Source organism: Arvicanthis niloticus, chromosome 15 (assembly GCF_011762505.2).
Source record: "Arvicanthis niloticus isolate mArvNil1 chromosome 15, mArvNil1.pat.X, whole genome shotgun sequence".
Classification (NCBI taxonomy): domain Eukaryota; kingdom Metazoa; phylum Chordata; class Mammalia; order Rodentia; family Muridae; genus Arvicanthis; species Arvicanthis niloticus.
Window position 1 is genome coordinate 33,577,390 of NC_047672.1, and position 27,725 is coordinate 33,605,114.

At 52.1% G+C, this 27,725-nt stretch overlaps 1 protein-coding gene and 1 long non-coding RNA gene across 7 annotated transcripts; one reads left to right on the plus strand and one right to left on the minus strand.

The window, feature by feature from the left end:
- The first annotated feature begins 305 nt into the window (after window positions 1-305).
- Kcp (kielin cysteine rich BMP regulator) lies at window positions 306-27,725 on the plus strand. Of its 6 annotated transcripts, XM_034519368.2 has the most exons (38): window positions 312-865; window positions 2,962-3,119; window positions 4,590-4,779; window positions 4,869-4,945; window positions 6,363-6,459; window positions 6,586-6,668; window positions 6,841-6,934; window positions 7,892-7,980; window positions 10,385-10,478; window positions 10,567-10,646; window positions 10,723-10,816; window positions 11,065-11,150; window positions 11,224-11,320; window positions 11,530-11,682; window positions 11,758-11,864; window positions 11,936-12,029; window positions 12,599-12,772; window positions 12,872-12,954; window positions 13,080-13,173; window positions 13,249-13,437; window positions 13,658-13,828; window positions 16,038-16,214; window positions 16,953-17,038; window positions 17,292-17,382; window positions 17,511-17,593; window positions 17,683-17,776; window positions 18,870-19,043; window positions 19,280-19,362; window positions 20,119-20,239; window positions 21,986-22,065; window positions 22,277-22,376; window positions 24,004-24,146; window positions 24,377-24,549; window positions 24,630-24,741; window positions 24,830-24,931; window positions 25,580-25,744; window positions 26,821-27,127; window positions 27,289-27,725. In XM_034519368.2, exons 1-38 carry the CDS (start codon window positions 796-798, stop codon window positions 27,504-27,506), a joined length of 4,683 nt encoding a protein of 1,560 aa, XP_034375259.1. In that variant the 5' UTR covers window positions 312-795; the 3' UTR covers window positions 27,507-27,725. The 6 variants fall into 6 exon arrangements, 4 of the variants coding, with proteins under 4 accessions (XP_034375259.1, XP_076769712.1, XP_076769713.1 ...); XM_076913597.1 differs by lacking the exons at window positions 312-865; window positions 2,962-3,119 and having other exon boundaries at window positions 4,600-4,779; window positions 6,245-6,459; XR_013104144.1 differs by lacking the exons at window positions 24,630-24,741; window positions 26,821-27,127; window positions 27,289-27,725 and having other exon boundaries at window positions 308-865; window positions 25,580-25,713.
- Window positions 18,162-24,612, minus strand: LOC143434555 (uncharacterized). Its single transcript, XR_013104146.1, has 4 exons — window positions 24,472-24,612; window positions 21,032-21,198; window positions 19,274-19,355; window positions 18,162-18,313 (listed from the first exon to the last, which is right to left on the minus strand). It is a non-coding gene; the product is annotated as an uncharacterized LOC143434555 (long non-coding RNA).

The window sequence follows — 27,725 nt, forward strand, 5'->3', positions numbered from 1 at the left end:
TTGTATGTCAGCCCCCTAGATTCTCAATTTAGGTGACTTCGCTTGCTGTACTGTTCTAAAGTGGATGCTGGTTTCACTGCTTATAAACAGGAACACAGAGACCTCCGAGGGAAGTTAGAAGTTATTTATTTAGTTTGGAGGACTTAGAAGGGACTAGGGTGAAATAAAGGTTGGAAGGGAAACAGAGGTAGAAGAGCCCAATACAATGGGAGGCGGGGGGGGGGGGAGAGAAGAAAGGAAGGAAGGAAGATAAAAGAGAAGAGATATGTCAACACGCACCACATGCGTGTGTGGTGCTGGGGAGGTCAGAAGTGGGCTTTGGGTTCCCTGAAACAGGAATTATGGACGATAGTGAGCAGCCATGTGGGCACTGTGGACGAAACTCGTCTTCGAGAAGAGTAGCAAACGCTCTTAAGCACAGACCCATGTCTCCAGCCCTTTGAAGAGGGTTTCAATCCAGCTCAGTCTTCTGTTCCCGTAATTCCATGAAGTGGAAGAAAAGTCACTGGGACCTCCTAGAGGATGACCAGCCCCAAAGAACAGGGACATGGTCCTGGTCACACACCCCCCACCCACCCAACTTCCTGCAGAGCTTGGAAGACTGCAATGGGTCAGAATCCTCAGGGGCATCGGGGTGAGAAGCCCAAGGTGGGGTAGGGGAGCGGGCACCAAGGGGAGGAGACCCGCCGAGCCCTCCCTGAACAAAGACTGGGTGGGCGGCGGCTTGAGTCTCCGCACCCCGCCTCCCGCAGCGCCCGCCAAGCACAGACTTACAGCGAGGCGGGTCGAGCGAGCATGGCGGGGGCTCGGGCGGCGCTGCTACCGCTGCTCCTGCATCTCGGGAACCTGGCGCTGGCCGCACGGGGTGAGTCGGGCGTCTTGGGTGTGCCCCAACTTCTGGCTCAGCCCAGCAGACCGTCGGGCCGGGCCAGACCACTTCTCCAGTCCTGCCTGGGTTGCGCGCCCCTGGCCGGCCTTAGTGCCTTCTCTTCGTCCTCCCCGTCGGTGGGGGAGCAGGGTGGGGGCAGGGCGGCCAGACAGGGATTGCTGAACTGGGCTAGGTCCTTCTGTGGTCCCTGCCAAGGAGTCCTGAGCAGCGGTGAAGCGGAGGCTGTCCTGGCATCTGGGTATCTGAAGTTAATTATTTGTATTGAGAAGAAGAAGGAGAGGGGGAGGGGGGGCGCTTTGTGTGGGAACTGACTTCGTCCTGTCAGGCTATAAGTCTTGAGGCTTGCACGAATGGGTGGTCTCTGCAGGAGCAGGGTAGGAGGAGGGTAAGCGGGAACCCGAAGACAGTTTCTGGGGAGCAACCAGACTCGTGCCACTACCAGGACTTTCTGCAGATCTTCAAGGAAAAGGGACCGAGCCTGTCTTCAGCTGGGGATCCCAGAGGACACCCGACTGACTCCTTGATCCCCTCTATTGTGCCTGCTTAGGGAAAACCAGAGGAGCTGGTTGGGCTCCGGCTTTAGGGGTAGGGTAGGTAGAGGAGGTGACGCGTTGGTGAAAGGTTTCAGATACTGAGACCCTGTCCACAAGTGTCATCCTTGTGGATGGATGTTGGGAGGAGGGACCATGACAAGACAATGCCGATTTCTGGGACAAGGTGAGAACAGGCTGGTTGTGTGAAGTGGGGGCACTGGGACCTATGGTGGGGATTGCTGCAGGGCGGAATGGAAAGCTGGGCAGTGTTACAGTGATAGAGGAAATCTTAACTTGCTACTTGGCGCCTTGTGCTGTGTGAGACAGGAGCAAACTGAAGTAGACGGCTCACTCTTCAGCTTCTGTGAAGACAGTGGGGTGTGTGTGGGGGGTGGGTTATGAGACAACTGAGGGAAATCAGAGGCTGGTGGGAACTAAGAGGGATACAGAGGGGTAGCACTGAACCCCAGATTTTTGCCTTGAGTAACTGAGTTGGGGTGGCATTCATTGAGCCATGGAAAGTGGGCCGGGGTGCCCCCCTCTTCCTGGTGGCAGTATAAAGAAAGGAGTAGGTGACATCCCCCTGCCTCCAGGCCTAGTGTCCCTGGGAGAAAGACTTTCAGTTACTCCAGCTCATCCTGATTGAGTTGCTACTACGGGAAAGAAAGGCCGGCCATCTCCTTCAGCCCCTTTCTTGGTCACCACCTCTGGGGAACCTCCTACTCCATGACGTCTGTGGGAAGCAACCCTCGCCTCTACCTTCCTGACTTGGGAGTGGACGTAAGGTGAAGGGGAATGTAGCTGGGCCTTACCCCAGGCCTAAGCTCAAGAGGCACACACTTCCTTCCTGGACATAATGTGATCTAGCACCAGGGACAGGCTGTCTTCCCTATGCTGGGTCTACTGGAGGCCTTGCCAGCACAATGCAGCCAGCTTCTGCCTTCCAGAGCCCACTGCATCTAATATGGGGGTTCCTGGCTTCTGCCACACGCCTGTAAACAGTGGGGTCAGAGGGAGTACCTTTTCCCAAGGCAGTTCCTTTATTGACAGGTACAGATAAGTGGACACGCGTGTACATACACACACCAGTTCACCAGCTATTTAAAGAACCCTTCTTGCACTTATCCGACATCCTTGTCTGCATTTCAGCCTGTGCGGTCTCTTGATGTCAGACCTCTAAGCTATCTCTGACCCACAGTGGGTGGATGGTCCAAGCAACCCACCTCCACGACTAAAGATCCCCACAGTCAGAGCAGGCTGCAGGGGCCCTGGGTTGGGATACTGCTGTGTCCCCTTTGGGAAACCGGTGTAGGCCACTTTATTGGTCTCAGGGCTTCTGCCTCCTCTGGTTTCTGCGTAGTCAGGGTCTTCTTGCTTCCACTCCAGCGCCTTCAAAGACCATGTCTTCTCCTCTGGAGAAGTAGGTGGAAAGGACGGGGCACAGGATGACCCTTGTCCCATATATGGTTCAGAGGACAGAACCCAGGAGACCTTACCAGCCTCTGCCTACAGGCCAAGCTGGGTTCTTGTGTCCTTCAGGTGGAGACGTCGCTAGGGAGCAGCCTAGACTTGCTGATTATCCACAGCAGGCACCCTCCCACTCCTTGCTCCCTAGTGAGACCCACCTACAGCAGTGGTGCCCCCTGGAGGAGAGGCTGGAACGGCTGGAGGCAGAGGTGACTGACCTCAGAAAGCAGGTACTGTGTGGGCAGGGAAAGGGTAGGATGGACTTTGTATATTGGGAGAAGTAGAGGGGCTTGAGTTTGGAGGCTCTGAAGACACTAAAATAGAGGGGTTTGTTGTTGTTTTGTTTGAGACAGGGTCTCTCTCTACATACCCCTGTCTGTCCTAGAACTTACTATGTAGACCAGGCTAGCCTTAAACTCACAGAGATCTTCCTACCCCTATCCCCCAAGTGCTGGGATTAAAGGTATTGCACCACAGCAACCAACCTTTGTTGTTATTTTATTTTTAAGATTTATTTTTGTTTTATGTGTATGGGTGTTTGTGTTCTGTTTTATAAAAAAAAAAAAGAAAAGGAAGCCAGGGGTATGTTTGGTAGAGGTACAGAGTGGTGCAGGGTGGGGCCGGGGCAGGGCTGGGGCTGGGGCTGGGGGTGGGGCCGAGGTGGGTGTGGGAGGGGTGTCTCTGCTGGCCCATGCTGAGACATCTCTTTCCCCTGAGGTACCAGCCACATAAAGGTTTGAATAGAGTTTATTTAGGACATGGGAAGAGGGAGTTGAGGAGACCTGGCCATGAGCACATGGAGAGAAAGGGTGGAAGGGAATGGGGGGAGAAAGAACAGAGGGAAAGAGGGAAAGAGAATGAGGAGGCCTGGCTGTTGCCAGGTAACTGTGGGGAGGAGCCTAGAAGGATGCTAACAGTTTGTATGTATGTATGCACAACAAGTATGTGCCTGCTGCTTTTCAAGGCCAGAAGAGGGTGCTGAGGCTCTTGGAACTGGAGTTACAGACTGTTACTAGTAGCCACATGGTGCTGGGAATCAAACCAGGTCCTCTGAAGGCACAGTTGATCTCATAAGCACTGAGCCATCTCCCTGGCCGTTGTTCTGTCTGTTTGCGTGTTGTTTTGATGACGCTTGAGAGTGAACACAGGTCCTCACACATGCTGGGCAAGCACTGTACCACTAAGGGGTATCTCCCCAGCCCTTAGAACTTTGCTGTGAAAACACAGGGAGGTTCTTATCTGACCTGGTCCTAATTTCTTTTAGAAATGTAGAGTCTCCAGGCTTACATAGTCTTTCATGGATTTGGCAAAGAAAATGGATTGCTGCCAAGCGTAAGGAAAGATTATGGCCGGGTAATAAATGACTTTAAAAGCCAGGCAGAGTGATGCATGCCTGTAATACCAGCACCTGAAAGTCTGAGGCAGGAGGATTGGCATGAATTTAAGACCAGACTGAACTTTACAAGTAACCACCAGCCAGGGCTCACTCCCCACTCCAAATTACTCTGTAATTATTGGGGCATGCAACAAGTTCTGAAATTCTGTGTTTAAGGAACAGTTTTATCTTCCCTGAAACAAGCTGATGAGAGAGTACCCACCTCTGCTCGGGAATCCTTCTCATCCTGCCTCAGTTTCTCTGTCTCACAATCCATGAAGGAAGCTGAGTTGAGCCTTCTACCTTCCCCTCTTGCTTTCCCCAGAACAGGGACCTGCAAGCCAGGGTGGAGCAGCTGGGGTCCTGTGAGTGCTGCTCAACCTCCCCTCAGTGCTGGGAGCCAGGTCGCACTTGTCCTGAAGGAGCTCGCTGGGAGCCGGATTCCTGCACAGCCTGTGTATGCCGTGATGGGACCATGCACTGTGGCCCCCAGCCCAACCTGCCCCACTGCCATGGTCAGTATCATCCCATCCACCCATCGTGGCTATTTGAGGGCTTGGAGAATGCACTAGGGTCTCAGGTGACATCACTGTCTCCACCTCAGGCTGCAGCCACAACGGGCAGTCTTATGGTCATGGGGAGACCTTCTCCCCAGATGCCTGTACCACCTGCCGCTGTCTGGTGAGTGCTTGAGGCCCACCTGGATATCCTACACCTGTCGCTGTCACCCATCACTGACATGCTCTACCAGTTGTGTTATATGGAGTCTATCTGCGTGTTCTGCTGAGATTTTCATTTATGACCTTGGGATTCCAACAGGTTCTACTTTCTGGAGCTTAGTCTCCACAAACCTGTTGGGCCCCTGTTGGTGGGATTGTTCTAGAAAGAAGAATGCTTAAGAGGCCTCTGTATTCAGGTACAGAGGTGGGGAGACAGAGGGAGGAGTCTGTCTAACAAGGCCAGAAGCGACAGGATACTGAAGTCATCAGTTTGGATTTCCTTCTGCAGGCTGTGGTACCGGTACTATTGAAGTCCAGAAGAGGCAAAGTGTGGCATGCTTTAAAAAGCGTTAGGAATGTCTGTCTAGTATGGCATAGATGCAGGGACCAGTTGGAGGGCTACTATAGCTCTTGTCTAGGCACAGGGCCAGAGAGGGCAGGGAGCTGCAGGCAGGGTCTGTTTCCACAGGACAGGCCATCTGACTCTGGGATCTGCTCATAGTTCATCCCATGAAATAACAAGTCAGACTTGGGAAGCTGGAGCGGCAGCACCATCAGTGACTTGCAGAGATCTGGGTGAGGACAGGCAGTAGTAGCTCTGGAGGTTTCTGTTTGAGTCAGAGTTTCATTGTCTAGCACTGGCCGGCCTAGAACTTGCTGTATAGGCAGGCTGACCTCAAACTCACAGATGTCCTCCTGCCTCTGCCTCCCGAGTTCATTTCTTCTTAGTCAGGCTTTGCAAAATCTGAATTTCAAATATGTGATTTTTAAAAATAGATTAAGTATACCCACATAATAATTGAGACTTTTTTTTTTTTTTTTTTTTTTTTTTGATTTTTGAGACAGGGTTTTTCTGTGTCGCCCTGGCTGTCCTGGAACTCACTCTGTAGACCAGGCTGGCCTCAAACTCAGAAATCCACCTGCCTCTGCCTCCCAAGTGCTGGGATTAAAGGCCTGCACCACCACTGCCCAGCTGGACTTTTTTTTTTTTTTTTTTTTTTTTAGACTGTTTCATGTTACTGAGGCTGGCTTTGAAATCCTGATCCTCTCGTGCCTTCCAAATACTGGCATTCTAAATATGCATCATTGTGTGTGTGTGTGTGTGTGTGTGTGTGTGTGTGTGTGTGTGTGTGTTTATTTCTTAAGATAGGATCTCACACTGTAGCCTGAAACTTACTGGGTAGCTCAAGCTGGACAGGTAAGAGAATTAGGGTCTAGCCTTTGCCACTGTTAATGTCCCCATTGCTCTGCATTATACTAGGCCTGGCCATGCCTCTGGACATTCGGGTGTGGAACCCCCTAGACCTTTGAGGTCTGCAGAATACCCCAGCATGGACGGTGGGGAGAGTTCAAGGGAGGGCTTGGTGTCTGCCCTGCAGGCGGGAGTTGTGCAGTGCCAAGGGCCTTCATGCTCTGAGCTCAACTGTCTGGAGAGCTTCACCCCACCTGGAGAATGTTGCCCCATCTGCCGGCCAGGTGACCTCCTGTTCTTTCCTCCTCATCCCCTCAACCTCAGTGGGGCCACACCTTATTGAGGCGATGCACTCCCCTGGGTTATGTCCACCCATCGTGCTCTTTGGTGACCCCTTGTCATCCTTCCAGGCTGTGAGTACGAAGGGCAGCTTCACCAGGAAGGAGCCAGCTTCTTGTCCAGTTCCAACCCATGCCTCCAGTGCTCTTGCCTGGTGAGTTGGTGCAGCCTCTGTCCCATCTTGCCATGTCAGTCACAGTTAGCCCTGTGCATGCCTTCTGAGCCTGGTGCCTTGAGATTTCTCCCTCCATCCCTACTGGACACCTGCCCACCTTGAGCCTGCTGGAAGTCGCATCCAGGGGTGTTCAGGACATTGTCCATTGTAGAGGAGCCTGGTTCGATGTGTGCCTGTGAAGTGCCAGCCAAGCCCCTGCCTCAATCCAGTCCTAAGGCCTGGACACTGCTGCCCAGTCTGCCAAGGTGAGAAGCCATGACCCTTTCATTTATTTGTTCATTGATTTAATGTGTATGGGTGTTCATTTCACCTGCATTGCATGTCTGTGCACCACGTGTTGCCATGTCCTCTAGAAGAGATGTCAGTGGTCTTAAACACTGAGCCATATTTCTAGTCCCGGTGACACTTTTTTCTGTAGAGTCCCCAGCAGGCTGCCCCTATTTCTCCGACTCCAGGGCCCTCCCTTCCAGACTGATGTTTGATCGGTGGGCGAGCAATGCTAGTCCAGCACATTCTGGAGCCACAGTACCTGAGTTCAAATCTTCCCACTGTCTCTTAGCCACTTCCACGACTCTAAGTCATTGTGCCTTGGTTTCTCCATTTGTAGGGTGCATGCGATATACCTTCTGGTATTGTATGATCAGTGACTATCATCTGTTCTGGGTGTCCAGACACAGAATCTCCCTCAGGGATTATCACTAGATGGTGACCCTGAGTCACATCAACACTATAACGTAGAGTCATACAGGCAAGAGGCAGGGACCAGGTACTATTGAACCTAAGGGGAATGGAGACCAAGTCTTACAGAAGGAAGGCATTCCAGGGGGATCCTTTGCTGGAGTGACACTGGATAAAGAACAGTTAGCTGGGGAAGGGAGGGGAGATAAAGGAGACAGGAGTGTTTGGGAAGAGGCCTGCATGTGCACGACTTGGACTCAGCTGTGGGTGTATGTGTTAGGAGGGTCCTATAGTAGGCAGGACTGGCCAATGCTTAGAGGGAGAGGTGAGGAACAGCCACCACAGTGGAGCAAGTAGGTTGCTGTGCTGTCTAGGAAGGCATGGAAAAGCAGGCGATGAGGACCTTATCCTGCCTGGGGTATTGAGAGTCCCTGAGAGTCAGAGGTAGGAGCGTGAGAGGAGGGTGGAGAGGAAGGCAAGATGGGCCCAAGATAATTTCCATTAGGCCTATTCTTTGTCCCTAGCCTCAGGTTGCACAGAAGGTAACTCCCACAGGGACCACGGCCAAGAGTGGACCACTCCTGGAGACCCCTGCCGCATCTGTCAGTGCCTGGTGAGTCCTGGGGCTGTTGTTGATCGTCCCTCACCCTGCCCTGCCACCAGCCCTGCTGGATTCTTCATTTCATTCCACGGGCCACGTCTACAGGCACTGAAAGGAGGCAGAGTTACAGTTGATTGCTTTGTGGGCCCTGTGAGCATGCAACCTGGCGGGCTTGCCTGTTTGCCCACTCTGTTCAGCAGACTGGTAATCTTGGCTCACAAAGCTCATGGATCTGTGGCGAGCCAATAGGGCAGGAGACATTGGGTGGCCCGAACTCCAGGAAGAGAGGGCTACAGTTGGGCTATCTAATATGGTGACACTGGATCCCTTAAGATGTGGCGGGCCTGAACTGTTATGGGATAGATGTGGTGCCAAATACCTTTAATGTCAGCATTTAGGAGGCAGAGATAAGAAATTCATGAATTTAGGGCTAGCCTGGGCTACATAGTAAGAACTCGTCTTAAAAAAAAAAAAGTATAAACTAGATGTGGTTTGACATGCCTGTGATCTGAAAGCAGGCAGAACATGAATACGAGGACAGCATGGGTTACAAAGTGATGTCTTGTCACAACCATCTTCCCTCAAAACAAATAAGCAAAGAGAGAGAGAGAAAGAGAGAGAGAGAGAATAATAAATGAAGAGGCAGAAGGATAAAAAGGAATGAAGAACATCTTAATATTCTGTTGAATACATATAGAAATAATATTTCACATGTGATAGGCAAATTACAGTGTTAAGTTTTAATTTTGTTTCCTTTTCTGCTTCAAAAGTTGACCTTGAAAAACATTTATGAGGCTTATGTGGCTAGCTTGTGCTATATTGTTCTTCAGCAGCCTGGCTGTAGGACTTCCTGGGTGGGGTGGGGTTCACCTAGACCTTGAAGTGTGAGCACAGAGGGGGACCTAGGGAAGGATACAGGGATATTGGGAAAAGTTGTAAGTACCGGCTCCCTGAGATAGACACCCCACCTACTCTCAACCCCTCAAGCCTACAAGCAGAGAGCTACTATTGTCTTTTGTTTTCACATAGGTAAACTGAGTCACAAATAGCTTAGTAACATGCTAGGCTATACCTCTGTGCTAGGTTTTTTGTTATTGTTTTTGGCTTCTATAACTAAGGACTTGAAATAACATGAATACAATCCATGTTTCTGGAAGCCAGAAGTTCAAGACCCAAGGGCAGGAGGTTTGGTTGGCTTGGAGGGAGGGCTGCGCCTTTCCTGTTTCTGGTCATTGGCAGCATTCTTTGGCTTCTGTAGCATCCGTATATTTTTTAAGATTTTATTTCTATGTTTTATTTATAAAGTTTTGTTTTGTTTTGTTTATTTGTTTGTTTGCTTTGTTTTGTTTTTTTTTAAGACAGAACCACACTATATAGACCCGCCTGGCCTTGAACTCAGAGAGATCCTCCTGCCTCTGTCTCCCAAGTGCTGGGGTTAAAGCTGTGTGCCACTATGGCTGCCCTTGATTTTCTTCCTTTTTGTAAATATATTTCTTAAAAATTTTAAATACATTTCTTACATTTTTAAAATAGATATTTTTGTGAGGACACCATCGCTCTCTTCAGACACACCAGAAGAGGACATCGGATCTCATTACAGATGGTTGTGAGCCACCACGTGGTTGCTGGGAATTGAACTCAGGACCTCTGGAGGAGCAGTCAGTGCTCTTAACCGCTGAGCCATCCCTCCAGTCCCTTTATTATTTTTTAGTTATGTAAATATGCCCATGTTTGAGTGTGGGTCTGTGCATGTGGGTGCCTTCCCCACGGAGACCAGCCACACCTGGATCTCTGGAGCTGGGGCTCCAGGTGGCTGGGGCTGCCTGCTTCCTCTGCAATAGCAGCAAGCACTCTGAACTGGGGAGCCATCCCTCCAGCATCCCAATCTGAGTTCATCTTGTGACATTCTCCCTGTGAGAGTGTATGAATCTGAGTTCCCCTTTTTATAAGAACGCTAACTCATGTTGGATTAAGAGGACAGCCTACTTCAGTAATACCCCACTAACTAACCACATCTTCAACTCTGTTTTCAAAAGAGATGCTGGGCTGCGGTGGTGGCGCACGCCTTTAATCCCAGCACTTGGGAGGCAGAGGCAGGCGGATTTCTGAGTTCGAGGTCAGCCTGGTCTACAGAGTGAGTTCCAGGACAGCCAGGGCGACACAGAGAAACTCTGTCTCGAAAAACCAAAAGAGAGAGAGAGAGAGAGAGAGAGAGAGAGAGAGAGAGAGAGAGAGAGAGAGAGAGAGAGAGAGATCACGTTCTGAGGTACCAGAGGCAGCCATTTCAACCTACAAACCTGGAGGGATGCATTTCACTCCATAAGAACACCCAGTGTGTGTATCCAGCTGGGAATCTAATGCCATTTCTCTTTCTTGGCTGAACTCTGACAGTCTCTCCTCTGCCTACCCTTGCCAGGAGGGCCGCGTCCAGTGCCGCCAGCGGGAGTGTGCCAGCCTGTGTCCATACCCTGCCAGGCCCCTTCCGGGCACCTGCTGCCCCGTGTGTGACGGTGAGTCAGGAGTGGGACAGAGTCTCTAGAGAGGCCAGAAGAGCTGATGAGTTCCCCTGGTGAGAATCTGAGCATCTTTCTCCAACAGGCTGCTTCCTAAATGGACGGGAGCACAGCAGTGGGGAGCCCGTGGGCTCCCAGGACCCCTGCTTGAGCTGCCGGTGTGCAGTGAGTATGGCTGCCTGTCAGGGAGGGCCTGGCTTCTGGATCTCCCTGCTTCCTGCTGATTGGGCCCTGTTGGCAGAATGGGAGTGTCCAGTGTGAGCCTCTGCCCTGCCCGCCTGCACCCTGCAGATATCCGGGCAGGATTCCTGGGCAATGCTGCCCTGTCTGTGATGGTGAGTGGGAGCAGGGTCACCATTCACCGTGCAGGGGGCAGGCACCAACTAAGGACAGGCTCTGGGCGGTGGTGGGTTCTACTTACCTTGCACCCCTACCCCATAGTTGAGTCCTTTACCTCTCCTCTCAAGACACACATCTCTGTGGGGGTTAAAGGTCATGCCTAGGCGATCATTCTCAAGCTAGGGCTGATGCTTCCTGCTCAGCCACTAGTCCTGTCCTCCCAGTCCCCTGTCCTCCTGTCCAGGCTGTAAATACCAGGGACATGAATATCGGAGCCAAGAGACCTTCACACTCCAAGAGAATGGCCGCTGCCTTCGGTGCGTCTGCCAGGTGAGCGCGCCTACCTTCTGCCCAGCCCTGCATCAATCCTTAAAGGCTTCTTCTCACTTATCCTTCTCCCTAGGCTGGTGAAGTATCCTGTGAAGAACAGGGCTGCCCGGTCACCCCCTGTGTCCGCTCTGCCTCCGGCCGCTCTGCCTCCGGCCCCCAGCTCTGCTCAGGTATGTATGTGAGTACATTGGAGAGCGACTGCTAAGGGCACTATTTCCATGGAGTGAGGTTTAGGGGAGAACTCTGCTCCAGAAAGGATGGTCTACTAGGCATTTCGGAGTTTGAGTAGAGGCTACGAACCAGGGCACTCATGGGCTGGGAAGGATAAGGATGGATGAAGGTATTTAGGTTGCCGTGGTGACAGACCTCCTTGCTGCAGCCTGTGTACTCAATGGTGAAGAGTTTGCAGAGGGGATCCAGTGGGAGCCAGAGGACCAGCCCTGTACTTCCTGTTCCTGTCAAGACGGATTGCCAGTGTGCAGGGCTGTGCTTTGCTCTCCAGTACCTTGCCAACATCCTACCCAGCCACCCGGTGAGTGCCCAGCCAGATCTTATCTTGTCTTTCCTGGCTTTGACCAGCCCACCCTGACCAGACTGCCCCACCTAGGTGCCTGCTGCCCCAGCTGTGTGAGCTGCACCTACCATGGCCTAGTGTACGCTAACGGGCAGAACTTCACAGATGTGGACAGCCCTTGTCAGACCTGCTACTGTGAGGTACACTCCCAGTCTTATAGTTGCCCTGCAGAACCCCTCCTGGGCTCCCTCCCATAGCCTCTCCTCCACAGGATGGGACTGTGAGGTGTTCGTTGATCAACTGTCCTTCCACAACCTGTGCCAAGCCCCAGAATGGACCAGGCCAGTGCTGCCCCAAGTGCCCAGGTATGCATTTATTGTCTGACTGGCCTTGGGGCCCAGACCCTATTGTCATACAGCTTAATGGGATCAACAGATATCTTCCAAAGAGATGGCTTTTGTAAGTATTTTTGGTCCCATACAACTAAAAACTTTCTAGAACTCACAAGATCATGGGTGGGAGCGAAATAAAGATTTGTTATCCTTTTGTGTTTGGGGATCACCCTTCCCCATCACACTACATATCCTCTCAGATGGACTCATCAGTGCACCCAAGTAACACAGGTTCCTGCAATGGGGGTACCATGGGGCGGCACAGTCCCCATGGGCATGGATATGTGTCCCAAGCACACACATGTGTAAGCTTTTCTTCTCAGAGACACAGCTTCATCTCCATCTGCCAATAAAGAGAAAGGGACTCAAAATTTCCATACCTGTGAGAATGACACACATGGCTACACACAGCCCCCTTTCCTTGGTTGGAGACAACCTCCACACTGGTGGCTCTGGATTCTGGGAGCCTTGGAGAAGCTGCAGGTGACACCTAGCACTGTCGGTTTCTGCCTGAACTCCTGTCTCCATTGTCTGCTGCCCAGACTGCATCTTGGAGACACAGGTGTTTGTAGATGGAGAGCGCTTCCCTCATCCAAGAGACCCCTGCCAGGAGTGCCTGTGTCAGGAAGGCCAGGCTCACTGCCAGCTCCGTGCCTGCCCCAGCGCCCCCTGTGGCCACCCCCTGCCAGGCACCTGCTGCAGGAATGACTGCAAAGGTGAGGCGCCTGGGCTGGGGACGGGTGTACCTGGCATGGAGGACTCCCCCACAGGTAGTTACCCCTGGGGACAGTGGCCCATAGCTGCCCCCTCTTCAGGCTGTGCCTTTGGCGGGAAGGAGTACCCCAACGGAGCGGACTTCCCACATCCCACTGATTCGTGTCGCTTGTGTCGCTGTCTGGTGAGTGTGTGACCCCGGGGGGGGAGAAAGGGGGGCCTCATAAGGGGTGGGAGATGCATAAGGGGTGGGGGCCACTTCTCACTAACCCCGACTTGGCTTCATTGGGTGTGTGCTTTCGCTTGCAGAGTGGCAATGTACAGTGCCTGGCGCGTCGCTGTCCGCCACTGTCCTGTCCACAGCCAGTCCTCACTCCGGGAGACTGCTGCCCGAAGTGCCCAGGTAGACACCGCTCCCTCAGCCACCTCTCCCCTCTGTTCCTCTTGCCTAGAATGACATGCTGACCTGTTTCCTCAGATGCCCCTGCTGGCTGCCCACAGTCAGGGAATATGGTCCCCATCAGCCACCAGGAGCACTTTTTCCAACCGGGAGACCCTTGCAGCCGCTGCCTCTGCCTGGACGGCTCGGTGTCTTGCCAGCGACTGCCCTGCCCTCCTGCACCCTGCGCCCACCCGCGCCTGGGTGCCTGTTGCCCCTCTTGCGACGGTACCTCCTTTGTGGCACCTTGGGTGCAACTCCCCACTTTTTGCCATCTGCTACCATCTCCTAGCCTTAATACTCTGCTCCCCACTTGCAGATGTGCCTTCCCAGGGGTCCTCCTTCCTTGTCTCTCCTACCTGGATACTTTAGTAAGAACGTAAGGAACGAAATCCACTAACACGGACCAGCCACCATGGTTCCCCCCAGTCATTCCCCTTCCCCCTAGGCTGCCTGTATCAGGGGAAGGAGTTTGCCAGTGGGGACCACTTCCCATCACCGAGCGTCGCATGCCACGTGTGCCTCTGCTGGGAGGGCAGTGTCAAGTGTGAGCCCAAGGCTTGTGCCCCTGCACAGTGCCCCTTTCCCGCCAGGGAAGACTGCTGTCCTGCCTGTGATAGTGAGTGGGGGACCAGGGAAGGGGCGGGGGACAAGACAATGACACACTGCTGGGGCTAGAGAGCTGGGCCAGCCTCCTCTTCACTGCCCCAAAGTCCCAAAGTAAAATAGTAAAATAAATTTTACAGTAAGAAAAAAGGGCAGTGGTGACACGCACCTTTAATTCCAGCACTCAGGAGGCAGAGGCAGGCAGATCTCTGAGTTCCAGGCCAGCCTGGACTACATAGAGACTTCTAGGACAGCCAGGGCTATACAGAGAAACTCTGTCTCAAAAAAAAAAAAAAAAAAAAAAAAAGTCCTGCACTGATGCCTGAATTTCCCCCTGTCCTCAGATAATTTGGGTTCATGAACTTGGGCAAATTACCAAATTCCATCAAGCCTAGTTTTTAGCCATGTAAAAAAGCTCCCCACTCCTTGTCACTCACATATTATCTTAGCAATCTTTATTTTTTTGAGACAGGGTCTCATGTAGCCCATGTTGGCCTTGAACTTGCTGTCCAATGGATGATGACTGATGACGTTTGCTCTGCTCCTCCTTCTTCCCCCCTTCCATCACCAAACCCAATTTATTTTAGCATCTTCTACCAAATGTCATTTTATTTATGTAGTGACTTTCAGGCATGTTGGCAATGCCTTTGCCCACTCAGCCGTCTCATCAGCACCCTAGATGGATTAGATGAAAAACAAAATTAGACTTGTCATGAATAGAAGACTGCCACTGAAGTGAATACAGTTAAAACACAATACTGCTAAATTCTACCTGGGTGTGGTGGCCCATGCCTGCAATTCTAGGACTGAGACAGTCTAGATAGCAAGATCAAGAGTTCAAGGCCAGCCTCAGTGATAAGAGATTCTGCTTCAAAGAAAAATCTAGGGGGCTGGAGAGATGACTTAGTGGTTAATAGCATTAACTGCTGCTCTTCCAGAGGATCTTGGTTCAATTTCCAGCACCCACATGGCAGCTCACAGCTGTCTGTAACTCCAGTATCTGACATCCTCACACAGACGTACATGCAGGCAAAACACCAATGCAGATAAAATAAAAATATGAATAAACTTTTAAAAAAATCTAATATATCTGTGTGTGTGCGTTAGACTTCAAACTCTTTAATTCTGTGTGTAAGAGTGTACTTTATGTGTATAGGTGTGTAAAAATCCAAACACTATAATTTTCTTTTTCTTTTTTTTTTTTTTTTTTTTTTTATTTGAGACAAGGTCTCTTACTAAACCTGGAGCTAAACTGGCAGCCAGGAAGCCCCCTGACCTTCTGGTCTCTGTTTCCACTAAGCTGGGGCTGTAGCTGTGTGGACAGCCCTGTTTGGCTTTTTACTTGGGTATTGGGAGCTGAAGTCAGGTCCTAGTGCTTACTGCAATATACTCTTAGCCATTGAGGCACCTCTGTTACCTCCCGTTCTTTGTGTAGCTAAGGCTGGCCTTGAACGTCTGACCATCCTGTCTCCATTTTGCAAGTGCTGTCTTACTATACCCTGTTCACCTGGTTGGGTTTTATTTTGTTGTTGATCTTATAGTTTGTTTTTTAGACTTATTATTTTAGTGTGTGTGTGTGTGAGTGTTTTGGCAGCATGTATGTCTGTGTACCATGTGTGGTGCCTGATGCCCTCAGAGCTCAGAATTGGTTATCAGATTCTCTGGAACTGGAGTCACAGACGATCCTGAGCCACCATGTGGGTGCTGGGAATTGAACTCTGGGTCACCTGCCAGAGTCATAAGTGCTTTTAACTGCTGAGCTACTTTTTTTTTTTTTTTTTTTTTTTTTTTTTTTTTTTTTTTTTTTTTTTTTTTTTTTATAAAGGGTATACAAGCAGTGTCCTAGGTGCAGGGCAGACTATCTCCTCCTTGTCAACCATTGTCAACCAACCCTGGGCTTGACTGAGTATTGGGAACAGGCTACCTTTGAGGCCACACCATTATATCCCTAACTCTAGTCCTGGCAAATTGGTGTTTTCTAGCAGGGGCCCACTGAGCATTTAACCCTGTGTGCAAAGCTTGTGGGTTTCCCCTATAGATGGAACTCTTGCAGGGTAGAGGGGAAAAAGCCTGCCCTGCAGCCTGGCCAAACCCCACCCCACTGAGTCTCCTTTACTAAAGCCTGGACCCAGCCTCACCCCTAGACCCCCAGGTCAAGCTCAGGGAATGACTGATTTCCTCTCACCCCTTTCTGCCCTTCTCTTTGACTCCTCCTCTCATAGGCTGTGAGTATCTGGGGGTATCCTATCTGAGCAGCCAGGAGTTCCCAGACCCCCGGGGATCCTGCAACCTGTGCACCTGCCTTGGGGGCTTTGTGACTTGCACCCGCCGGCCCTGTGAGCCTCCAGCCTGCAGCCATCCACTCATCGTACCCGAGCACTGCTGTCCAAGCTGCCAGGGTAGGAGGACACCCCCTCATCCCCTCACTTCTGTTGGGGCTCCCAGGTGGCTGAGCGACAGTAGGCAGAAAGTCTGTATACCATGAAACCTCATCAATTGAACCCTGAGACACACACACACATGCACACACACATGCTCGCATGCACATACACGCACACTTGCACATTCTCTTACCCCCCCCCAGAGTTCCCATATGCCTGCTCTGCCCTCTTCTCTGTCCCCATTGTCACCTCACCCATTGGCCTTTTGTGTTCCAAACTTTCTTATTCTTAAACTGTCTTGCTGCCTTCCTAAAATGTCACCACCCTGAAAACTGGCCAGTGGCTCCCATTACCCTTGAGTCACCAACCAGAAGGGGCAGCTTCTCCTGCCCAACCCTCTCTGACCTACACCATCTGGCCACCTACCCAGAATGCCTGGGTCACGCTGTCCTCTCCCATGCAGGCAGGACTTGCTCCTTGGCCTTTCACCCCCATTTCCCACCTACTGTCTTCCAACCTCTTCTTACATGCAAATCTCTGCAAAATCCTGTAGCCCAGATGATATCTTCCCTTCCTCTCCTCCCCTTCTCATCCGCATCTGACTATCTCTAGATAAACTGTATGCGCTTGAGGGGTGGTCCTCAACATGGCTCTGTGGTGTGTGTGTGTGTGTGCATGTATGTGTGTGTGTTCAAGCAAGTGACAGAGAGGGTTCTGATGATGGTGGCCCTCCTATTGCATTCTCCATTTTGCCAGGATGTCTGTACCACGGGATCACTGCTGCCCTTGGAGAGACCCTTCCTGACCCTCTTGATCCTGCCTGCTCGCTCTGCACCTGTGAGGTGAGCTGAATTTCTGGGGTCTTGGCATCTTCCCATGCTTTATCTTCCTTTCTGGCCTGGAAAGAGTCGTCTGCACCCAGGTTGCAATGAACATATTTTGCTTGTGACATCTGGTAGGACAAGGTTGGGGGTCAGGTCTCTCTGGCCAGGGGAGAGGGCTGGATAAGTTCAATAGTGTGCCTGCCACACTGGTAGTGAAGCCTGACTTGAAGGTGACTTGGAAATCCGAGTAAAGATGTGATCTCTCCCCCAGGAAGGTTCTATGCGCTGTCAAAAGAAGCCATGTCCTCCAGCTCTCTGCACACACCCTTCTCCAGGCCCCTGCTTCTGCCCTGTTTGTCGAAGTGAGCATGGTTTGCCACTACCTTCTGTGTGCCTGGAACCTGTGCTCTTCCCCCTTCTCCTTCTGCCAGGCCTGAGGTAGGGCAGGGTGGTACAGACCCCCTTCCCACAGGAAGTATGTCTCCCATAGGCTGCCTCTCTCAGGGCCAGGAGCACCAGGATGGGGACGAGTTTGAGGGACCTGAAGGCAGCTGTGAACGATGCCGCTGTCTGGTATGTAGAAGCAAGGCTGGGCAAGGGTGGCCCATGTTTCTGGGTTCAAGTCTCCATGGCAAACCTGATGCTGCATCTCCTGCCTGCAGGCCGGCCAGGTCAGCTGTACGAGGCTTCAGTGCCCACCTCTGCCCTGCTTGCTTCAGGTCACAGAACCAGGGACCTGTTGTCCTCGATGCACAGGTATCCCCAACCCTGTACTCACATTGAAGGCCCTGGCTCTGTAACCCTCCTTCTGCTTCTCTTGCCTCAGTTCTTGGCTGTCCCCCTAATCAACATTCAGCCTTTCCTCTCCCAGTGCAGCATATCCTTAGTGGGTAGGTGCGATTCCTCTCCATGCTGTCTCTCTCTATTTCCAAGCCATAATAATCATTGTTAGTAACATTTATTGAACACTGTATATACAGTGTACTAGACCCTGAGCTAAGCAACACACACACACACACACACACACACACACACACACACACACACACACACCTCATTCATTTTAAGGAGCACAGCTGTCTTACTATAAATGATATCCTCGATCCTGTTTTTATTACATTTATTCATTTATTCTGGTTGGGGAGCACATCACAGCCTGCGTGTGGAGATCAGAGGACAACTTATGTGAGTCCTTTATCTTCCTTTACCACGTGGGTCCCAGGGATCCGACTCAGGTGGTTCAGCTTGGCGTCCAGTGCATTTGTCGGCTAAGGCATCTCTCTGGTCCTTTTCCTCCCATATTTAAAGGATGAGAAAAAGGAGACAACAGAGGTGACATAATTTGCCTGGTCACTCAGATAGATAGCTGTCAGGGTCAAATGTACACTCTGGCCAGTGGCTCGAGGACCTCAGCCTTTCTTGGCCAGCCTGCTGCCTCTCACCCCACCCTGTGTAGTTAATCCAGAACTGGTTCAGCATCTCTTGCCTTGTAAACAAGGCAGGGCAGATATACTTCCCATTAAATATAGAAGACCAAGGCTTGGAGAGATACCTGGGGCACATGGGTAGTGATAGGACAATTCATTCATCCCATGCCCACCTACTAAGTGCCTCCTGCATACCAGTGTTGCATAGTGGGTTCCCACAGATACTCCTGCTACTCGATCAACCAAGCAAGTGGCCCCTCACACCTCCACAGACATGAGTTCTGACCTAGCCTGTATCCATACCACATCCCTGCAGAGCCCCCTCCAGGTGCTCTCATCTCATGCTGACCACAGGTAGGGTTGGGGGTGCAGAAGTCCAGATCTCAGACTCAAAGCTTACACCTTGCCTGCTTTGCACACAGGCTGCCTTGCTCGTGGGGAGGAGCACCCTGAAGGGAGTAGCTGGGTACCGGCGGACAGTCCCTGTTCCTCCTGCATGTGTCACAGGGGCATCATCACTTGTGCCCAAGTCCAGTGTGTCAGCGCCTGCGTTTGGCCCCAGCAGGGGCCCAGCGACTGCTGTCCTCGATGTTCTGGTACTAGGAACCTGGGGTGGGTGAGGGTGGGGGATGAGTAGCCACACCTCCCTGCTTTTATGCTGAGCTGGGTGGCAGGAGTGGATGTGAAGGGGTTCCAGGAGAAGTGGCCTTCATCCTTGTACACTCCTCAGCCCCAGGGTGGGGAGCAGGAGCTGGAGGGTGGAGGAACCTCACCCGGCTTTGCTGCCAGTCTGAAGGCTCCTTGCTCTGTTCTGTTCTTGTCTTACCTCAAGGCTGTGAGCATGAGGGTAGAAGGTATGAGCCTGGAGAGAGCTTCCAGCCTGGGGCAGACCCGTGTGAAGTGTGTATCTGCAAGGTAGGAGAGGGCAGGATGTGGGGCTGGAAATTTGGGGTTCCAAACTTCATGGAGCAAGACCATGGGGATCAGAATGTGTCTCTGGGCCCAGGACTGAGGCTGAGCTTGGACAGTGGGGGCAGGCCTGGATTTAGACAGGGCACAGGTCTGAGTGGGGAGGCTGGGGATGGACCCCTGGCTGGTCTTTGGGATGGTTGTGTTCAGAGGTAATGAGAACCTACATGGAAAGTTCTCTACTTTAAATGTAGCAATGGGGCTGTGTAGTTCAGTTGACAAAGTGGTTGCCTCATATGCACAAACCCTGGAGTCAGTCCTCAGTACCACATACACAGTGTATGGCGGCACAGGTCTATAATGCTAGCACTGGGGAAGTAGAGGCTAAAGGACTAGGCCAGCTTTGGCTACACATCATTTGAGACCAGCCTGGGCTACATGAGACCTATCATCAAAACCAAAAGTAATGGTGGATGGTGTTATAAGTTAGGCAGGGAGGTGGGAAGATGGGATGAAGAGTGCCCAAGGGTTAAAGGTCACATGATGGTCCAGACCCCAGGAACTTGAAAAAGTAAAGATCATCATCTCTGGATTAAGAGCAAGCTGATATGCCCAAAGCACCCACAGACAAGGGTGCGGCAGATGGTGGGGGGGGGGGTTGGGGGATGGGGGGGGATGAGTGGAGGGAGGAGGGGGTCCTGGTGCCTGGGAGCAGCTTGGGTTCCATGGCCTTGGACTCACCTCTGCTCATTCTTGTTGCAGCTGAAGCATGAGGGGCCTCCCAGCCTTCACTGTCACCGACGGCAGTGCCCTAGTCTGCTGGGCTGCCCACCAAGCCAGCTTCTTCCTCCTGACCCCCAGCACTGCTGCCCCACCTGTGCCCGTGAGTCCTAGGCTATGGGATAAACTAGGAGGGCAGGGCTGCACCTCCGGAGAAGTGCCAGTAGAGTCCGCTAGCTCTCCTCCCATAGCCTCTGCCAACTCAAGCAGACAGTTCTGGAAGCTCTTGCCTAAGTTGGCAAAGCTTGTTCTACTCCAGAGGGAGAGCTGCTTGGCAAGCTGGGGGTGGGGGGAGCTTCTGCAGCCAGTGCGGGTTGTGGAACATCCTGGCTGGTAGGTGGCACTGTAGGGTAACGATTATCTTCTGGCTCTTTGGGAGCTGAGGCAAAGGGACATTGAATGGCTCAGCTGAGGATAGAGAGCCATTCTGTTTCTTCGAATAAGAATTTATAAAGAGGCGGGCAGGCTGTAGGGGCCCATGCCTTTAATTCCAGCACTCAGGAGGCAGAAGCAGGTGGATCTCCGAGTTCGAGGCTAGCCTGAACTATACAGAGAAACCTCATCTCTCTCTCTCTCTCTCTCTCTCTCTCTCTCTCTCTCTCTCTCTCTTGGTTTTTGGCTTTTTGAGATAGGGTTTCTCTGTGTAGCCCTGGCTGTCCTTGGACTCACTCTGTAGACCAGGCTGGCCTCGAACTCAGAAATCCACCTGCCTCTGCCTCCCAAGTGCTGGGATTAAAGGCATGCGCCACCACTACCCAGCGAAACCTCATCTCAAAAAAGAAAAAAAAAAAAGAATTTATAAAAATGTGTGGGAGTAAAGAGAGTTGTATTTCTATTATAAATATTGTAAAATAGCGCAGTTGTTTCCTAGATTTAAGACTTGGAGTTTACTCACCCCTGCCATCCATCTTCATTACGGAAGCCAGGTGTTATCGTGAAGTCAGTGAAACACAGCATCCTAGACGTGATGGCTCAGCTTTGCTTGCACACTCACATCGTCCTACATCCAGGCAGGGCTCTCTGGTGGGGGCTGCCTGCCCCTCTGCACTCTCACACGTCTTACTATAAAGACATACAACGCTGTGGTAACATACGGCTTCACCTGAGCCATGTTGTAGTAACAGCTCAGGAGTATTCAATACATCCATAATGTGAAGCCATCAGGGCCTTCCATCGGGAAGGTCCATCCTTATAGCACTTGCTAGGATGGACCGCAAGGGTGAGAAGAAGCCTCCGTTATTAAGCACCTACTCCATACCACACACTACTTGGTGTGTCTAATAAACTGCGTCTCACCGTTTTCACATCACCCAACCGGGTGATGTGGTTTTATTCCTTTTGACACATGAAAACAACGAGACTCTGAGAAGTAAATTAATTTGTCCATCAGTTGGTGGAACCATGACAGGAACCTGGGCTGCCTCATTACTTCCTGCTTTGGAAGATTATATGAAGGGAAGTGACAAGAACAGGCCGGGCAGCCTGGCGTGCTCCATGCTCAGAGAGAGCATGCTGAGGGAGCCATGCTGTCGTTTCCAGCCCCTCCTCCCTTAGTAACATAGCCAAGTTCTCCCAGGAGGCTAAAGATGTCTGCTTCGGCAGCACGTATACTAAAATTGGGTTAGGAAAGGACAGATATCTTTGCTGTGCGGATTATCGTGGCCCCTGTGCAAGGACGACATGAAAGTTCATGGATCATTCACACTCTGCTGACCTTCAAAATAAAAGTCCCAAACTTTTTGGGTTCTGGGGATCTTTGTCATCTGAGACAGAGTTCTAAGGACAGAGCTGGGATTGTAGTTCCTGTCTCCTGACCCGCTCACCACACACTGGGTTTTTGCTTTCACAGAGGCTCTGAGTAACTGCACAGAGGACCTGTTGGGGTCTGAGCTGGTGCCACCGGACCCCTGCTATACCTGCCAGTGTCAGGTGAGTCCTCCTGCTGTGGGGACCCTCAGAGCCCTCCAGCTCTGTGAGCTGAGGCTGAGCCCCTTCCCTTCACCAGCTGAGCGCCTGCTCGCTCACTCTGACTTTTGTCCCGAATGTCATCTCCTGCCTACACCCTGCTCCCAACTCTGTTCCCATAACCCCACAAGGTCTGCTATTGTTTTCTCCATGCTGTGTTTACATGGTCACAAAGGATCTGACATGGCTCTGTACTCACCGGGCCTGTCCTGAGCTCAGCTGTCCCCTGTGGGAGCGCCACACAACCCCTGGCAGCTGCTGCCCCGTGTGTAAAGGCAAGTAACCAGACTTGGTCTCCTCATCAGAGAGAAGCCTGGGATGGAGGAGGGAAGTGATGGCATTTGTGGGTACCCTGAGGTCTGCAGTTAGAATTTACCTTCCATGCTTTTGTGGAAATAGAGGAGTTATTCACATGAATGGAGAGACGACTCATGAAGCAAAAGGAATAAGGACTGAACCCTGTGTTCTTAAGCTTGAGGATTTTTCAGGGGCCTCAAGGATCTCAGGCTCACTGTAGACATTGCGCTTTACAGGAGTCGGCCCAGTGGAGGGTTCTAGGGACTGGCTTTTGGGGTCTCTAGGACTCCATAAGCAACCAGCCTGAGAGTGAGGTCAAATACCCAACAGATTTGCCCAGCTTTCTGGATGCTTGCTAAAGAAATTAGCACCCTGGGGTGCCTGGTGGAATGAGACAAAGAGTTCCAAGATGGGAGAGTGCTTTGGGAAGGACATTCTTTCCTCCTCCTCAGGCTGCATGGTGGAGCCTCTCGACAGGAGAGTTGGGTGTGGAGAGCCGGAAGCAGCACCTGCATTGCCTGCACCTATCATGTAAAACCTGGGGACAAGTGGGCAGGTAAAGGGAGGCAGGTCTAACATCCACCAGCAAATAGGGGCCGTGTGAGTAGCAGCTCCATTGTGCTGGGCAAGGAGCTGAGGCCTGGGCTTCATGCCCACCTGCGCTGTTGGGTGTTCTTGTGGGGCAGAGGAGCTTTGGAAGAGGGACTGCCTAACACCCAACTCAGAAGGCCACAGAAATTGCAGGTCATGGCCTGCATCTTAGGGTTTCTTTTGCTGTGAAAAGATACCGTGACTATGGCAACTGTTATGAAGGAAAACAATTGGGTCTGGCTTACAGGTTCAGAGGTTTAGGCCATTATCATTGTGGCAGGAAGCCTGGTGAGTAGGGCAGACACGGTGCTGGAGAAGGAGTTGAGAGCTCTACATCTGGATCCTCAGGCAGCAGGAAGAGAGTCACACTGGGCCTGGCTTGAGCTTATAAATGCTCAAAGCCCTCCCCTTGTGACACACTTCCTCCAGCAAGGGCCATGCCCCCAATAATGCCACTCCCTGTCATTCTATGGGGAGCCATTTTCACTCAATCACCACAGCCTGGCTCCTGAAGGAAATCCCTATACAATGGTATCTGTCTTTAGTGGGGCCATGAGGAGCATACCTTGAGGAGAGCCAAGAGCTCTCCTGTCCTTATGGCTAAAAGTGCCTAAAGCTGGCTCAGGACTTGAGCAGTGCCAAGGTGAGGGATGTGTTGATGGAGGAAGGGTAACATAGGTAAGTCCCCTCTGTCTGCCCCATGAGAACATCCAAGAGTGCAGGTGGGAATGGAGCCCTGCCTCAACTCTTTGTCCAGCAGAACAATGCCCCTGTCACTCACATGGCCCATATTGGCTGGTGGATGCTAGACCTGCCTCCCTTTGCCCGCTGTTCCTCAGATCACATGTGGCAGGTGCAGGCGATGCAAAGTGTTTTTAGGCTCCTGCCAACTCTCCTTCCATTACTCTTCTGCTGAGATCCTCCACCACACAGTCCAAGAAGGAGAAATGGATGTCAGTCCAGAAACAATGTCGTGTTTGAATAGGGCACTGAACCTGTCTTGTTTCTCCTCAGACCCTACCCAGTCATGCACGCATCAGGGTCGCCGGTTGGCCTCTGGAGAACAGTGGGCAGTGGACGCCTGCACCAGCTGCTCCTGTGTGGCTGGTACTGTGCGCTGCCAGAGCCAGCGCTGCAGAAAGCTCGCATGTGGCCGGGTGAGTGCCTTGGTTCAAGATGGCAGGGCCAAGCCACGTGGGGCACTGCCATCCCAGCGCGATGAGAGGGAGCTTGGGCTTCTGTTGCCTTCCCTGGAGCCAGGGCTGGTGCTGTACCTGGAGTGACCACCAGGGGTGAACCTGGGTTCGAGGGATCAGAGAGCCCACGGGAGGGCTGAGACTTTACAGGGAAGTGTCCTGTGACTGACTATGTTTGGGTCTGAGGCCAGGATGAAGTCCCTGCCCTGAGTCCCGGCAGCTGCTGTCCCCGCTGTTTGCCCCGGCCGGCTTCCTGCATGGCCTTCGGAGACCCCCATTACCGCACCTTCGATGGCCGCCTGCTGCACTTTCAGGGCAGCTGCAGCTACGTGCTCGCCAAGGACTGCCACGGCGAGGACTTCAGGTATGAACCCCTTTTCCTTCTCCCTGAAACCTTAACCCGGCACCTCTGACCTCTGGCACCCGGGCCCTTCCTCCTCGTAGTGTGCACGTGACTAATGATGACCGGGGCCAGAGGGGTGTGGCCTGGACCCAAGAGGTAGCAGTGCTGTTGGGAACCACGGCTGTGAGGCTGTTGCAGGGCAGGACAGTCATGGTGAGCTAAGGACCCAGGGAAGGTCAGTCCTACACAGTTCACCTGTCTGACCAGACATGGCTCCTCCCTTCCCCTCCCCCTTTTCCAGGTGGACCAGCACACAGTGACCTTGCCTTTCCTTCGAGAGCCACTGCTGTACATTGAGCTTCGTGGTCACACTGTGATCCTGCATGCCCAGCCTGGGCTTCAGGTGTGGACAGAGGGCAAACTAAGGGTGGTCCTGGGTCCTCAGCACTGCTAATGCTTCTGTAACTTCCAAGGCAGGCGTCTGCTCCTGCCCGGTGGGAGGAGGCAGGAGTGGGAGAGTGTAGCTACATCCTTAAAAAGAGTGCAGCATCAGAGACCTTTGTACTCAGTATGGATCTATACTGAGATTCGGGGCCATCAGCCTCCTCTGGGATTCAATTTGCTTGTGTAAGTCCGTGGGGATCAGGAGGCAGTCAAGGTGTTCTGGGGGGTCTCTGAGGTCTCTCCCATCTCTCATGTGGAAAAGTGACTTGAACTCTTGCTTAACAGCCGGAGCCATAACTTACAATGTGCATTTGATCCAAACTCTAATGGCATTTTACCTTCCGTAAGGCACCAAGACAGTGATTCTCAGGAAGCGAGTTTTGTTCCACCTGGAGCCCAGTTGACAGGTGCCCAGGAGCAGTGGACAGCTCTCTGTGCCATCGGTGTTTGGTCAGGCTGTATAGCACTGCATACAGGCTGGGAAAGTGGCCCTTCAATGATCAATGTGCATTTGTCCATCCCACAGCAGGGGGGATTATCAAATCAGCACTGAGTTCCCTGGGGTCTCTGTCCTTCCCCCTCCCTAGTCCCAGGCCTCTCTGCACAGGTGCTGTGGGACGGGCGATCCCAGGTAGAGGTGAGAGTTCCCAGCTCCTACCGGGGCCAGACTTGCGGTCTCTGTGGAAACTTCAATGGCTTTGCCCAGGATGATCTGCAGGGTCCCGATGGGAGGCTCCTGCCCACAGAGGCTGCGTTTGGGAACAGCTGGAAGGTGAGTAGCTTGGGAGCAAGAAGTTACAACAGGCTAGAGGAACTGGGTACAGGCCTCTGCTGTGGGACCCAAGACAGACTTTTGCATTGTCATGGAAGTTCGGGGCTTAAAGCCTGCCTTGATTAATGGAAAAGGCAGGATGGCCTGTTGGAAACCATGTCACCTGAATCCCTAGAGCAATACTCTGTCACTCACTGGCTGTGGAACCTTGAACAAGGCATTTCCCTGCTCTATCCTTAGCTTTGTTTTTTCTTTTTCGTCAAAAGAAGACAAGATGAATATAGACAAGATGAAAGGCACCTGTGCTTTTCTTTTCTGTGTTATTGGTCTTGGTTTTGATATAGAGTCTTGCTAAGTAGCTCATACTGGGCTCTAACCTGATACCTTCTTATCCCAACTTCCCGGGAACCAGGATCACACCTTGATGGGCACTTTTGCTTCTTTCTGTTTTGTTTTGAGACAGGATCTCACATAACCCAGACCGTCCTTGAACTCTCTATGTAGCCAGGAATAGCATTGAACGGCTAGTCCTGCTGCCTGTCTCTAAATGCTGAGATTACAGGAATGCGCCCCCATTTCCAGTTTTTCATGCCGCGCAGTGCATCAGACAGAGCCAGGGCTTTGTGCTGTAGACAAGCAGTCTTCCAACTGTGCTGCATCCACAGCCCAGCGGGTGCTGTTCTTGAAGGGACAGCTTTGATTCCTTTGCTTTTTCTTTTCTGAAACAAAGTCTCGCCATGTTGTCTAGATATATCTAACCCAGGATCCTCCTGCCCCAGCCTTCTAATGCTGGGATCGTAGGTGTGTGTGCCTTGCCCTTAAAAATTAGCATATATTATGTATACATAATAATGTATTTCATTTTGATATTTTCATACATGTATATAATGTATTTTAATGACCTCCCCCGTCACCTTCTCTTGGTCTCCCCATTAACTCACTTCCCCTTCCCAGCTGGCCTGCACCTCTCCTTTCTGTAGTGGGTTGTAGCAGAGACTTTGTTTACACAACATGTCCTGCTCGAAGGCAGATTTCACCAGCCATGTTTTCACATCATGGTTGCTCTCTCCATGTAGGTCCCCAAGGGGCTGGGGCCTGGCCGGCTGTGTTCTGCAGGCCGAGAGGTGGACCCATGCCGGGCAGCAGGGTATCGTGCCAGGCGTGAGGCCAATGCCCGGTGCGGGGTCCTGAAGACATCACCATTCAGTCACTGCCATGCTGTGGTGCCACCAGAACCCTTCTTTGCTGCCTGTGTGTATGACTTGTGTGCTTGTGGACCAGGCTCCTCAGCTGACAGCTGTCTCTGTGATGCCCTTGAAGCCTACGCTAGCCACTGTCGGCAGGCAGGGGTGGCTCCTGTCTGGAGGGGTCCTACACTCTGTGGTAAGGGGGTGATACCAGTTTGCATTGATGGAAGGCATAGTACAGAAAGGAGGGGCAGCCCAGTAGACTCACTTCTGGACAGAGGGAGCCTGTAAAGTATGATGTAACAGCTAGAGGGAGCTGGGGGACCTCTGTGACATTGCTTTCCTCTCTGCCTGCAGTGGTGGGCTGCCCTGTGGACCGTGGCTTTGTGTTTGATGAGTGTGGACCACCTTGTCCTCGTACCTGTTTCAACCGGCACATACCCCTAGGGGAGCTGGCAGCCCACTGTGTGAGGCCTTGTGTTCCAGGCTGCCAGTGTCCTGCAGGCCTGGTGGAACATGAAGGCCATTGCATCTCCCCTGAGGCCTGCCCACCAGTCCTGCTTACTGGAGACTAGTCAGCTCATATCCTGTCCACTCCCAGTCAGGAGCAGCCCCTGGTTCCACCCTGAGTTAAGAATACCGTCATCCAGGACTTATCTGACCAGAAGTCACCCCTTGGTGCGCAGCAACCTCCAGGCCACAACTGTGGAGAGTGCCCTGTTCAGGCAGTGGGATTCTAGGTCTGTCCTCCAGACGTCCACAGTGTCAAAACACAAGAATAAACTCTACACTTG

Coding starts and splice junctions, on each gene's coding strand:
- Kcp (XM_034519368.2), top strand. CDS start 796: ATGGCGGGGGCTCGGGCGGCGCTGCTACCGCTGCTCCTGCATCTCGGG. Junction 6,935..7,891: donor CTGCTGCCCAGTCTGCCAAG/GTGAGAAGCCAT, acceptor CTTTGTCCCTAG/CCTCAGGTTGCACAGAAGGT. Junction 13,438..13,657: donor CTGTTGCCCCTCTTGCGACG/GTACCTCCTTTG, acceptor CCTTCCCCCTAG/GCTGCCTGTATCAGGGGAAG.